This window comes from Glycine soja, chromosome 8 (genome assembly GCF_004193775.1).
Source record: "Glycine soja cultivar W05 chromosome 8, ASM419377v2, whole genome shotgun sequence".
Lineage (NCBI taxonomy): Eukaryota > Viridiplantae > Streptophyta > Magnoliopsida > Fabales > Fabaceae > Glycine > Glycine soja.
The window spans coordinates 12,594,405-12,608,118 of record NC_041009.1 but is presented as its reverse complement, the minus strand read 5'-3'; the positions used below and the strand labels follow the sequence as shown (position 1 = coordinate 12,608,118).

The following is a 13,714-nucleotide window of genomic DNA, read 5'->3' as shown; positions in this document are numbered from 1 at the left end:
TGCTTATATATAAAAAAGGGTACATGATGGTTTTTTAAGCGTTTATATATATAGTCATTATTGTATTGTACTCATGGAAGTATTGTACATCATTTTGTTCAACAACTATGTCATTATGAAAAATATCATTCAGCTAGGAGTGAAAATTTCATTTCTTTATTATTAACCATTCATTATATAAAATATAAGATTGACTTGATGATTGAAAAAAAAAATTACAGATTCAAACCATTCTCATTAACATTATATTAAAAACTAACAATTAAAATTTGTCAATAAAAAAAAACATCCAATTATGTATAAATCCAACCAATTCGGTCCATCTAGTTAAAAAAAATGGATTGATTGGATTGAATCATCTAATATACTTTTATAATTTATGGGGTGAAGTAAATCCAAAGTTCATTCGTTGAGCACAAGCTTTTAAGGGACAATTAAGTTCTAATTTTCACGGAATTTAGATATAAAAATGTGTCTATATATATTGAACTTTATATTATAAAATTAATTTTAAAAAATAAAAAATAATATTGTATACTTTAAATGAATGGATTGAATATCTGTCATAAAAAATTATTAGTAGGTTGAATTTTTCTTAATCAAATGAATCTTAGAAGAATTAGATTTTTTAATACATTATTAATGGATCATATATATATATATATATATATATATATGAATCAATAATTTATTTTCAACTTAATCATAATACAGCTCAAAATTTCTTCAACCCGCTCATTTGACACAATGACATGCACCTGCATTCACCACGCATCAAATATCCAAATTCAAACTAGCTAGGTATCCATTGTACTCATTCTTCACAGCAAGAACTAGTTATGTATAGTTGTCCTTTGAATCAAGAACGTGTACCCCTCAACGCCATTCACACCTACACCAGACGAGGGCATGCATAGGATTCCCATATCTCTTAATTAAGCCAAAAATATTAATGTTATGTAGTGTTCGTAAAGGTAACGGCACCAGCCCTAGCAAGCAAGATGCATGTGTACATAGTATAGTATATTATTTACAATTAACATGAAGCTAGATAAAATGGTTATAAATGATTCAATAAATTGGTAGCTAGGAATTAATAGAGATGGGTTTTAAAGAGAGGCCAATGTCTTAATAATAATGAGGGGGGTTTTGATTTGATTCATTCATTACGTTCATCTGCGTGGTTGACCAGCTAAGTAGCATAGTGTGAGTTTATTTTTCATGTGCAATAAGAGTGGGGAGGTTGCGTAGGAATCCCTTTGGTGAATTTTGTGAGTGTGAGATCAGTCACTGAAACAAAGCCTTCCAGATCCCGGTTTTGCACCTATTTTGTTATGAGGATTTATGTGACCGAGACCTTGAATTGTGTATTCTATGTTGGATCAGCACGTGTATAAGCCACGGACTTTAAGGAATTTTGCTTTCTCTCTTATACCCTCTTTTTTTATTTTTCTTATTTTTTTAACCTTTCATTCTTATAAGTTTCTGCAAATAATACAATGGCAAACCCCATCCCCATCCTTGTGACATTTTGGGACTATTATTATATCCACCTGACCCCACATTAGAATTTCAGAAATATAAAATATACTTAAGCAATTACTAACGAAATTGGTAATTTTAATGGGATGCGAATAGTTATTTTACTTTTTATGCAATCTCATCGTGTCACGAAAAGAAATTACACAAAAATAAAAATAATAAGAACCATTTTATTTTATTTTCTCGAAAGCTAAAATTGTCAAATATATACCATGAAAAATCAAGTTAAATTTATTTATTTATACATTTTGTGTGTGTGTGTGTGTCTTTGTTTTTGAGAGAGGGAGGGAGGAATTATAGTCCAAATATTTCGATGCAGCCAAAGTGAGCAATCTGTTCACAATGGTATTAGAAAAATTATGAGAAAAAAATTCCACATGACCCACTTTAAGATATTGCGAGCCTCTTGACAATAAGTATTAACAGAACCAAAGTGCTTGTCTATATAAAAAAAATTAAAAAAAATTAAAGATGATAGAGATGTTTGGCATATATACAGACAATTTGTTGCCTTTCACAACATATTTTCTGCTTCATTTCGGATACATATATGCTAAACAAGGTGTGTTGTTATATGGTTAAAATTATATGTGATCGTTAGATGCGGTCAGCATGTATGACAAAAGGTAATACACATCTTTGGATCAGAAAAAATTTCAAGACAAAGGTGTGGTCAAGGACATGTTATGTATCCATTTATTGTGTACTAGCAAACAAATGTGGTCTCAAGTAACCACCAAAGTTTGCCATCTTTTTCAATGGAACATAGCAATTAAAATATAAAGTATAAACCAGCCAGAAAATAAGCAAAAATAGAGGTTAAAAGAGCAATAATTAGGGCAAAATTACACAAACTAGGTAGAAAATTAATTTATGAAATTTGTGGGGGCTTAAATGGTCATTTTTGTTTAGCTTGCTTTAGCTTAATTAATTCATCTATTATTGTTACCGCCTAGGATCCGGAATCATGATGCACCATCCATAGGTAAGCTGCATCCCAATAACCCAAAAGATTTAAATTGGTAATTAACTAATCAATTAACTAATATTGCGTATGCTCTTTGCTTGCCAGAGAATAACGACTATATATACACATTGGTAGACTTGGAACTCCTAAGTTTGACACTTACACTGAATTTGATGCAAATTCTTCACTTTTATTAACATGATTCAAGGATAGCCGCTGGATCCTCATCCTTTGATTAGTTGACTGCAGCTTTACAAAACGCTAAATACATTTATAGAGTAATTAATTATCATAAGTATAAATTAAAATATATAGATATACATAGCTAGCTCTTAACTGGCTTAATTAAACCGGCCGAAAAGAAAGCACACGCTCACTTGTACAGGTTCTAGGATATAGTTTGGACTTGTGAATCATGATAGTATTTGGAAAATAATAACATTTTTTTATATAATAACGTATGTGTAATTATATATAGTCTTGTTAGAATAGTTATTATATTATATAATTACATTAAGATGCATGTATTAGGAATATTGGAATGAGCAGAAAATGCCCTCGATCTGTATCATTCTTCTTTGACTTTGACTAATCCGCGTGAGAGTACTAGTGATCAGAGACCGATACATTTTCATCTTGTAATTAAATTAAAGCATAAAAATATATACAACAATAAAACAAAAACTACCCTTTTCTTTTAAATTCACTGTTCATAAAAGTGAAGAATTTGCCTCAAAACAAACATATATATATAAAAAAAAAGGAAAATGAGGAAAAAACCAAATGAAGTTACTGTGGCTATATTAGATTAGCAATTGATAGTTAAGCATATTTTCTTCATTGTAATGACGCGAAACATGGGAGGAAGGTCTCCCATTCAACGGACATTTACCAAAGCCTATTTTGTGTATTATTCTTACCCATACAATGCATACTATGTCTATATATGTATTATATACAAAATAAACTACCCACTTGAAAGTTTATAACATAACATGGGCCAAATGGTGTCATGAACAAGCTCCTTCAATTGCTTCTTATTAATAATGTGCATTTCTGATATCATCATAAGTCATAACACAGCTAGCTAGCTCTCAGTGTACTTAATAATTTATTTAATTATTCTTCATTTTGCTTCAGGTAAATATGTAACTAAACTAAAATAAAAGTATAGTTTTTATATATTTCTGCGCCCATTCTTGGTTGTCAGTCCTTGTTTGTGAAGCTAGCAATATTTGCATTGATCCACTAATCTCTCTTTCTCTCTCTCATTCTCTCTTAAAACCCACGTCCGTGCCCTTGAAGCTAAGAAACAGTGCAACCAAAGACTCCTCCAATCTGTCTGTGTTTTCCTGTGTAGTTGTTCTTTGTCTGCTTTCCTTTGTCCTTAGAGAGGGTTTCATTTTTTGCGTATCACAAAAGGTTTGTTTGCTTTTGTTCTCTTCTTTTTGGCATCACTTCTTTGTGTGTCATGAAACCTTTTTGCTTTCTTAGCTTATTTTCTTTTTCTTTTTTCTATTTTTCGTTTTCTCCTGGCTTCTTTTCTTTGCTCCTTGCTTTATTACATAATTTCAGAAACCCTTTTTGGATCTTTTAGTAGTTCTTGATTATAATTTTTATCTTTGCTTAATTCATAAATTTTTCTTTCATGTAGCTCTTGTTTTAACTAGGTTAATTTGAAAAAGATATGTTTGTGTGTGTGTGTTTGTGTTTCAAACAGAAAATTTTAGATGTTAGGAGAGAAGCAACGACGGTTTGATTTGTGTGCCTTTTGGTTCTTCACTTCTCCCTTTAATTAATTTCATTCAACTTAGTTATCAGTTAATGAAGTTATATATATATATATATATATATATTGAACGTTTTTGACACATAGTTGCATACAAAACCATATCAAGATGAAGACTGATAACTTTTCCATCTTTTTCTCTTTCATTTTTCTTCTTGGAACTATGCTTAATCCTTTCGATCATGCACGTAACACTTGGTGGAAACGAATTGTTTTTATTTGTTTGAACCAATCCTTGGATATGAGCATACATATTCCTCTCTTTCTGCTGTTTCTAAGGAACTGTGTTCTAAAGTATATACTACATAGTGATGTAACTAGAGGGAACGAAGCATGGACAATTTTTTGTTCTTGTTACTGTTCTAATAATCTGTAAGCAGTTCAACATCATGGAATATATAAAAAGGTTTAGATATTCTGAAACTGAAACTGCTCAACAACCAGGGACATGGTCGTGAAAAGTTAACTATCTAGCTTTTCTTTTAGATTCTTCTTAGGGTTAGCACTCAGATTTAGATTCCTCGTGTCAGGAAATGTCTCCTATTATGCATGGAGAAGGTTTTACTTTTACATCCAACATACCCATTAATTTCCTTTGTATATATAAATTTATGATTTGTACTACTCTTCTACTTTTTTGTCTTTGATTTTTTATCCACAAAATTCTGGTTTACATATATATAGGAATGTAGCTAAACAATGGTCTTGGAGAATATTATATAATCTTCAATGTTCCTCCATGTTTAGTTTATTTATTTTATGGTCATAAAGTACCTTTGTGACAGTGAATATGAAGAAGAACTTACATGATCTCGAGATTATCAATCTTTGGCCATCATTTTTAATTTCTACTTCATGGACTACTAGTATTTTCATACCTTTCATGAGAATAAAACTTTTTCATCTACCCTTCCATAAGCAAGCCACGTACCCCTGATTTAATTAATATATGTAATTTTATATCAAATTAAATTGTTTAATCATCATCTTAATAATACAATTGGATCTTTCTCTTTTTTTTGTTCAGGTAGCAGAGTCAAAAACACTGCAGAGTACAAAATGATGCCAGGCAATGGACAGTTAACAGTTCCTCCGGGCTTCAGGTTCCACCCTACTGATGAGGAGCTTCTCTACTATTACCTGAGGAAGAAAGTTTCTTATGAAGCCATTGATCTTGATGTCATAAGAGAAGTAGATCTCAACAAACTTGAGCCTTGGGACCTCAATGGTACACAACACATTCATAATAAAAGAGATATATAGTTGGTCTATATTTCATTACCACATAATGTTATGATACAGAAGTAGCTTCTCTGCTACAAATATAAACTTTTTTCAATAGAAAAACTCTTAAAAACACTTCTAATTTTGTATCCAAACAAGCTCATAATATACTTAAATTAATACAGATAAAGTCATAAAATCATGCATATATGATATATCCTTGTCTTTGCACTATTCTTAATTCTATCTAGGGTTTTATTAGGATGGAAAGAAAGACAAAAATATTTGTTAACTATGAAGGTTATAATGCTTCTTGAGTTTTTGTAACATGAACTAGTTAACATATATTGGTGCTTCTTTGCAGATAAGTGTAGGATTGGGTCAGGGCCTCAGAATGAGTGGTATTTCTTCAGCCACAAGGACAAGAAGTACCCAACAGGAACCAGAACAAACCGAGCAACTACAGCTGGGTTTTGGAAAGCAACTGGGAGGGACAAGGCCATATACCACACTAATTCCAAGAGGATTGGCATGAGGAAAACCCTAGTTTTCTACACTGGTCGTGCTCCTCATGGCCAAAAGACTGATTGGATCATGCATGAGTATCGCCTTGATGAAGATGATGCTGATATTCAAGTGAGAAAACTATACATACACATACACTTAAACTATATATGTTCATTCTCTTGATCTTTAGATTAAGGGCACATTTTGATGAATGAAAAAAACTTACTTAAGTATTTATTTAATAAGAATTTATTTTAATGAAAGCTTGTTCATAATCTTGACAGTTAAATATGATTGAAATATGTTAAAAATAGTTTACAAAGAAGGTCATGAATCCCATTTTGAAAATCCAAATAAACTTTGTAATTAAAAACTTTCGAACATCCTTTAAGTTAAGGATTTTGAAACAAGTCCATTATATTCTTTAGTGAAACATGGCAATATTATATTTGTGAGAGCAATGATTTTTTAGCATCCCACTTTTCCAAACACCTGATTAACACTCATAATTTTTCTTTATCTCTCTTTTTTTATCACATTATATTACCTGTATGACTGTATATCACATATAATTCAAATAATGGGTCCTGTGGATCCAACTTAATAGCCAGATATAATGACAAAGTGTTCTCGTGTGTTTCTTGTAGGAAGATGGGTGGGTGGTATGCAGGGTGTTCAAAAAGAAAAGCCAAAACCGAGGTTTCCAGCAAGAAATTGAAGAAGAAGAGCACTTAACCACCCATATGAGAGCAAGTGGTCATTGCCAGGTCCTAGAGCCAAAGCATCATCACATGCAACAAGGACTCTATGATCACTACAACTTCGATGGGACAATGCATCTCCCACAGTTGTTCAGTCAAGAATCAGCAGTTGCACCACCCACAAATTCTTCCTTGGCCTCATCTATGAATGCCATGGACATCCTTCAGTGCTCTCAAAACCTCCTGAGGCTCACAACCACTACTGGCTGTGGACTTAATCTCATGCAGCAGCAACAACAACAAGGAGAGAGGTTCAGTGGTGACTGGTCTTTCTTGGACAAGCTACTAGCATCACACCATGGCATGGATCAAAGCAAATGTAACCCTCCTACTCATCATCAAGGTGCAAGTGTGGGAACTTCAGCTCAGAAATTCCCATTTCATTACCTTGGCTGTGACACCACCCATGATATCATGAAATTTTCCAAGTAGGAAGGGATATTGCATTTGAATGTGTTATTATACCTAATGTGATCATGAGGTGAGAAATATTTGGTTGCTAAGTATGTGTAATATGTAACATCTTGTTAGATACTCATTATTGAGATTCAACTCATTAATTTATCTTTTACTTGGGTATCAATTGTATATATATATGGCTATGATCTTTTTCGTTTAATTAGGTATTTAATAGCATGCTAGCTATCACGAAATATCTCAGTGCATGAGGTACCCTAATTCCCCTTGCTACACATAAATTATTTTTTATAAGTGAGATATATTATACAGAGCACAACGGCCTCAATAATCATCTATATATCTACAAACTAAAAACACACTTCTTATCCTACCCATGAAACTATATTCTAACCCATACATCAATTTGAGATTAAAGGGAGGGGGGTACCCTTTCTCATTCTAGCACCAAACCTATATGACATGACCTAACCTCAAATCCATCACCATAAAGAAGTCACCTACCATTCTGAAAAATTAATTCCATTCCAAAGTGACCATATATAGGGACCAAAGTACAGCATTCCAAATCACCATCTAAAGCTTTTCTTCCCACCTTCCTCCTCTAACAAGGGCCTGAAATTTCAGATAATGCTCAAATAAGTTTAGATGAATCAGAAAAACAATACCGATCCATTTGTTTATAATATAATATGCCAACTTAATTAGTCCAAAATATACGGCGTGCCGATAACAATTAGAAAAAACTTAATTAATTATTAGATATAGGAAGGTAAATACATCCAAACACACACGCACGAATGAAAACTAGCTATAAATCTGAACTGTATATAAGTATAACAAACAAAGATAATGAAAATGAAAAGTTAATTGTTAGTCACATAATTACTTGAAAAATTATGTATTTCTTTATTTAGCTTTCTCATTGAAATATGGTATAACGGTTTATATTTTCATTTCTCATTTATCACAATAAAACGAGTTCTTATTTAATATGTGCATACAGAGTGACTCCAATGAAAACACTTAATTGTTGTTATAAAAGAAAACTATAAATATAGACCATGAAATCATATTTTAATGTTCAATATATTAAAAGAAAAATATACATGATTTTTTTAAAGTAATTATATAACCATCCACTTATAATAATGATCTTTCATATATGATTGTATGATCTACATTTATAGATCTCATTAATAAAATACTCTCATACAGTCATCCATTATATAAGTGGAACATATCAAGTGAGAAATGAGAACTATATATTTTAGTAGTATATATAATTACACATAAAAAATGGTCACACAATGACTTAAAAAAGTGGCACATCACCTCTTTTATGGTCTATGAGTGTGTTTGGAATAACACCTGAACTACAATAATCACATGGAGATACTTTGAAGAAGTTGAATCTTCACATCTTTTATCGATGCGGAGGGTGGCAATCTACGTTTCATATGAAATTTCCTATGAAATTTCTAACATGTATGTACACTCTATATTTATAGTTTTTTTTTTCTCATTATAAGAAGTCTTATATTTTTAGCAAATTTTTTAAATCCAGAAAGAAAATTTCAAGGGTACTCTATCTTAAGCTTTCTAAGTAAGTTTTATTGTCGTATTAACTTACCTACTGTTAGAATAAAAAAAAAAATTAAATGTGAGAATCCTCGTATACAAACACACTATAGGTGTAGTTGAATAGTTATACTACTAAATCTGTATTTTTTGGGTTGATATTAGTGCACCCGTAGTGCTTGCTCTCTATATTTACATTCTTCGCTTATCAAAATAAATAAACCATATAACTAACCTGCAGGCAACCATAGCTTGTATTTATATCTTCTATATTTTACTAATATGGAAGAATATGTCAGTCCATTTCGAAAGTGACAATGATAAAAAAAAAAGAAGACAAAAACCAAAAAAAAACAGGTGGAATTATGATTAACAATATGTATCCAAGTAACATTGTCCTGGACCTGGACCTTGTGCTTATCGAATAGGAGATTTATTTTTTAAAAAAAAATCAGACTCTAATTAATTTAAAGTTCAATGAAACAATAATTATTTTGGTAAAAAATCAAATTCAAATAATATCCTAACAATTTAATTTTAACATGATAATCAGATTAATCACTTATGTTGATTAAATATGCAGTGGTCTAAGCACGCTGATGAAAACTCCATCTATTCGTACAAAGAAGACACGACGTTACACTAATTCTGAGTGACTCAGCAAAAATGTTTTTCAAGCATATCATCAATTTTAGAGACAAACAACTGAAATAATCTGTACCACTCCTTTTTTGGGATTCAATCTTAACTGGGCCTAGTAGCGGCTGCTAGAAGTTTTGATTTTTCATGAGAGGAGTGGATATGCTAATGCCTTATATAAAGAATATGGTGGCTTTAATTTGTATTCTGGTACATTTAATTTATATTGGCCCAAAGGTCTCCATCTATATCTTTATAAATAAGAAAACGTGTAATACTAGAGAATCTCAATATCATTATCATGTATTCTAAAACTGAAACATCCTCAATCCGAAAGATAAATAAAACGTATCACTAAGAACTAATCAATAAGCAAAGCCACATAAATTATGTAAAAGTAGTACTAGGAAGCCTTTGTAGGACGATTATTATTATTTGTTATCCCTTTATATATAGTTTATAATTCAACTAGTGGTCTAGCTGGACCATTAGTGTTGATCAGTTGGAATTTAAAAAAATGCTAAAAGCACAAAAAATCTTACTTAGAAGATAGAAGATCAAGGTGCATAAGCTTTTGTTTTAGGGGAGAGTTGCTTAATTAGGTCACAGCATAAGTCTTAACAAAGGTTTATAGTGAATTAGTATTAATGGCCAACAACAATAAATAATCACTAGCCGGGTGTCTATACGATAGTTTCATATTAATTAACATAATTTCTTAAGCAGTGACCTATGTAGTGACCTATCTGACAACTGCTTATTAATCATACGATAATTATAACAAAGCGGTCAATCAACTTCTGTTTCAGTGGTTAAATAAAAAATTAAATAATCTAAAGAAGGAGGCGAATTGAAGTACATCAACCTTAATTATGACCATTGGTATACAGTTATAGTGTTCAAATTTGCATCTTTCATATTCTGTGTCAAAATAAATATTAAAACACACGCGTGTTGTTTTCACATTAAACTATTAATTATGACCATTCATATAAAATTGCATGTATGCATATTAATCATTCAATATCATAATAAATAGTCAAAATTAAAACACACAAATTATGAGTTTCTTAGTGTGTGCGTGTGAGAGATCATGAGGTTTCAAGTGTGTGGGAGAGTAAGAAGAATTAATAAACGTTAACCATTATATAATGTGCTTGGTTTAGTGATAAAAAAAACCTATATATGGTGACTCATACAAAATCATGATTAAATCACCAAAAAAGTAATTATTTGTTGCTTTCAAAATTTATGATGAGTTACTTGCCATCAGTCCAAACAACACACCCTATATAAATTGTGTGTCCAGTCCAAACATACACTAATTAAATTATGTGTGTCTACTCAACTTTAAAACAAAATGAAACCTATTTGATTAGTTGATTTTTATCAACATCGTGATATTTTTAGTAATTGCTAGAATTTACAAATTACTTTGATATTAACAAACAAAATTTTGTTTATTGAAACAATATTTTTAAAGTTGGGAAAAATATATAAAATAAAAAATAATAATTGGGAGAAATTATATATGAAATTTTAAACACTATATATAGAATTAAGAAAAATATAAGAGGTATATATTATAAAAGAGAAAAATTATGGAGAATTCTAAGAAAATGCATACATAATTAATTTCAGAAATAATAAAAAATTAATGTATTATTCATGGTTAGATAGGCCAAATAACAATGATACATTAGCCACTAATAATACTTATCATTAAAATTAAACATTGTACTTCTACGATAACTTTTACTTTGATATAATAAACGAATGAAACTAGCTAACAGACGTGTTCAAACTGGCCATGGAGGGGCAGTGAACAACGTTAAAACGAACATAGCCACAGCCACAAGTTAAATTGAATATAGGAGAAAGATATTTTGAGACCTATTCGGAATGTATATACTTTATTGAACAAGAAAGAAAGAAAGAAAAAATAGGATGAATAGAATGTTAAAGCTTCCCTACCAAAGAAAAAGGAAGGTACGGGCTAACTTGGATTTGAAAATGAATTGGAAAGATAAATTCATCTCGTTTTTTCTTTTTATAATATCGTTTTATTATACAGGTTGGCGGGTCTCAGTTTGTTTAAACATATAAGAAATTAAAAATATACAAAATAATAATAGAAAAAAGTGTAAAAAAAACCAGTATGATATTTTTTAAGAAAAATAATTAATGGGAAAAAATATATTGTGAACGAGAGTTTAAATTAAGAAATAATATGATTTAACTTTAAGTCATAATCATCATAAACTTAAAATTAAAAATAAAAATATTCCAGAGGTTAGCTCATTTTTCCTTTGATCCTTCTTAACGTGGATTATATAAGACAGGGTAAGCGGATTGATATATAATATTATCCCAGGTTCTAAGAAATAAAAGATAACATTTTTTTCTTAATTATTAACATTTTTCTTACTTATAATTAATTGTAGGATCTAATAATGATATATATTCTTTTTTTTTGTATATTTATTAAGCTATCAACAAATAAGTCATACTCATTTATTGGATTTAAAAAATAATCATTTCTTAAATCATTTAATGTCATAGATAATCTTTGTATAAAATTAAAATTTATGATAAATCAATCCATCTCATCACTTTTATTGATCTTGATAAATTAAAATAATTAGTTTTTTATATATAAGACCAAGAATAGTATATGAATTCCTACTTACAAAATGATAGGTTAAGCAAATTGACCCGACATGCCACATGTTTAATTTTATCATTTTTAAATCAGTGATATAATATGAAAAAGATTTTATTGGAGAGGTAAAACATTTCAATGATTTTTGCCTTGAGGCAAAACTCAATCCGCGACATGTTTGATTTCTTTTTTTTTTTTGCTATGAGGGCTTCTTGCTTTAGAAAAAAAAAAAACTATACAAAAGTTAGTATGAGAATATCTGAATTATCAAATTTTGTCTTTTTGAGCCTGATGCTTTAGACTTATAGGGCAATATATTCCAACTTTCGTTTAATTACACATATGTGGTTTTGTAGAATTTGTTTGTATTCGATCTTTAAGAAGAAAAAGCATTTTACATGAACTAACAAGTGTCACATGGGTGACAATAACACCCAACTTTCCATTTAGCAAACGAAGTTCTAAGTTCTATCTTTCCTTGCACATTAACTTGTTTGTCACTTTCCCCCGCTAGCTAGTCCACACACACATAGTCAACGTACACAAGCCTAACTTTTGAGAATCTAATCCTCAATTAGCTCAAAGCTGATGGGATAGGACTGCCAACAAAGGATATCGATGTCAAAGTCCAGAATTTTCAACCATAAAAAGAAGATTGTTATTATTAATTTTTATACATATATTTATAATATTTCTACAACTTTTGGTTATATTAAATTTAATTTTATATATTTTCTCTTCTTTTTCTGCAATTTCCCTAATTATTAAAATTTTATTAAAAAAATGTGTTGTATAAATAAGATTTTTATAAAAAGAAATGTCTAGTGTGATATACAATTCTCCCAATGATCACAAAGGGCAATATATGCTCCAACAAAGTGGGTATGGAATCTACATTTTTTTCTTGGTGATAATCGAACTTGGTTGCTTTTACTAGATTAAGAAGAGTTAGGCATCTATCTAATATCTACGATAAAGATTTGTGGACACCACATAAGATAATGTCCTTTTCCATATTTTGCCTTTACCCTAACATTATCGTGTTAAATTGATAAAGATTTGTGAACATCATAAAACAACGTCCTCTAAATTTGCAATATTTAACCTTTACTCTAACATTAGCGTACGTTACGTAGGAATGGGTAGTTGGTTGACCATGATACGGACAATAGTATCCACACACGTACGTATTGTTAATTGTTGCTCGTTAAAGGTTGCGTACGCGAAGGAAGAATATTACGTTCATGAATCATGTTTTACTGAGTTCTTTCTAATAGGATCAGTTGTAGGGTGCACAAGTGTGTTAAGTACATCTGTTATAATGCATAAATTATTTTAAATTCTTAGATATAACAATAAAATAATTAAGGGTGTAGATCTTGAGATTGTATCATGTAACAAGAAGCATATTATAATTTTTTTTTCTTCTAATTGACAATTTTTTTATGTAAAGCTCTCTCCCTCTCTAGCTCTTACAGTTTCTCTGTCTTTTTTTTCTAATTGACACTGTCGCTGAGAACGTTCACCACCACCACGTTCATGACCTCTCCTAGGTGACATCCAACCATGCGACCTCCATGGTGGTTTCCGTTTTGGGGAGGGGTGAGAGTAGATGAAGAGGACAT

The 13,714-nt window shown here is 30.5% G+C and overlaps 1 protein-coding gene across 1 annotated transcript; it reads left to right on the top strand.

Moving 5' to 3' along the window:
- The first annotated feature begins 3,720 nt into the window (after positions 1 to 3,720).
- LOC114424290 (NAC domain-containing protein 76-like) lies at positions 3,721 to 7,382 on the top strand. Its single transcript, XM_028391131.1, has 4 exons — positions 3,721 to 3,931; positions 5,326 to 5,526; positions 5,887 to 6,158; positions 6,677 to 7,382. Exons 2-4 carry the CDS (start codon positions 5,358 to 5,360, stop codon positions 7,220 to 7,222), a joined length of 987 nt encoding a protein of 328 aa, XP_028246932.1. The 5' UTR covers positions 3,721 to 3,931; positions 5,326 to 5,357; the 3' UTR covers positions 7,223 to 7,382.
- The last annotated feature ends 6,332 nt before the right edge of the window (positions 7,383 to 13,714 follow it).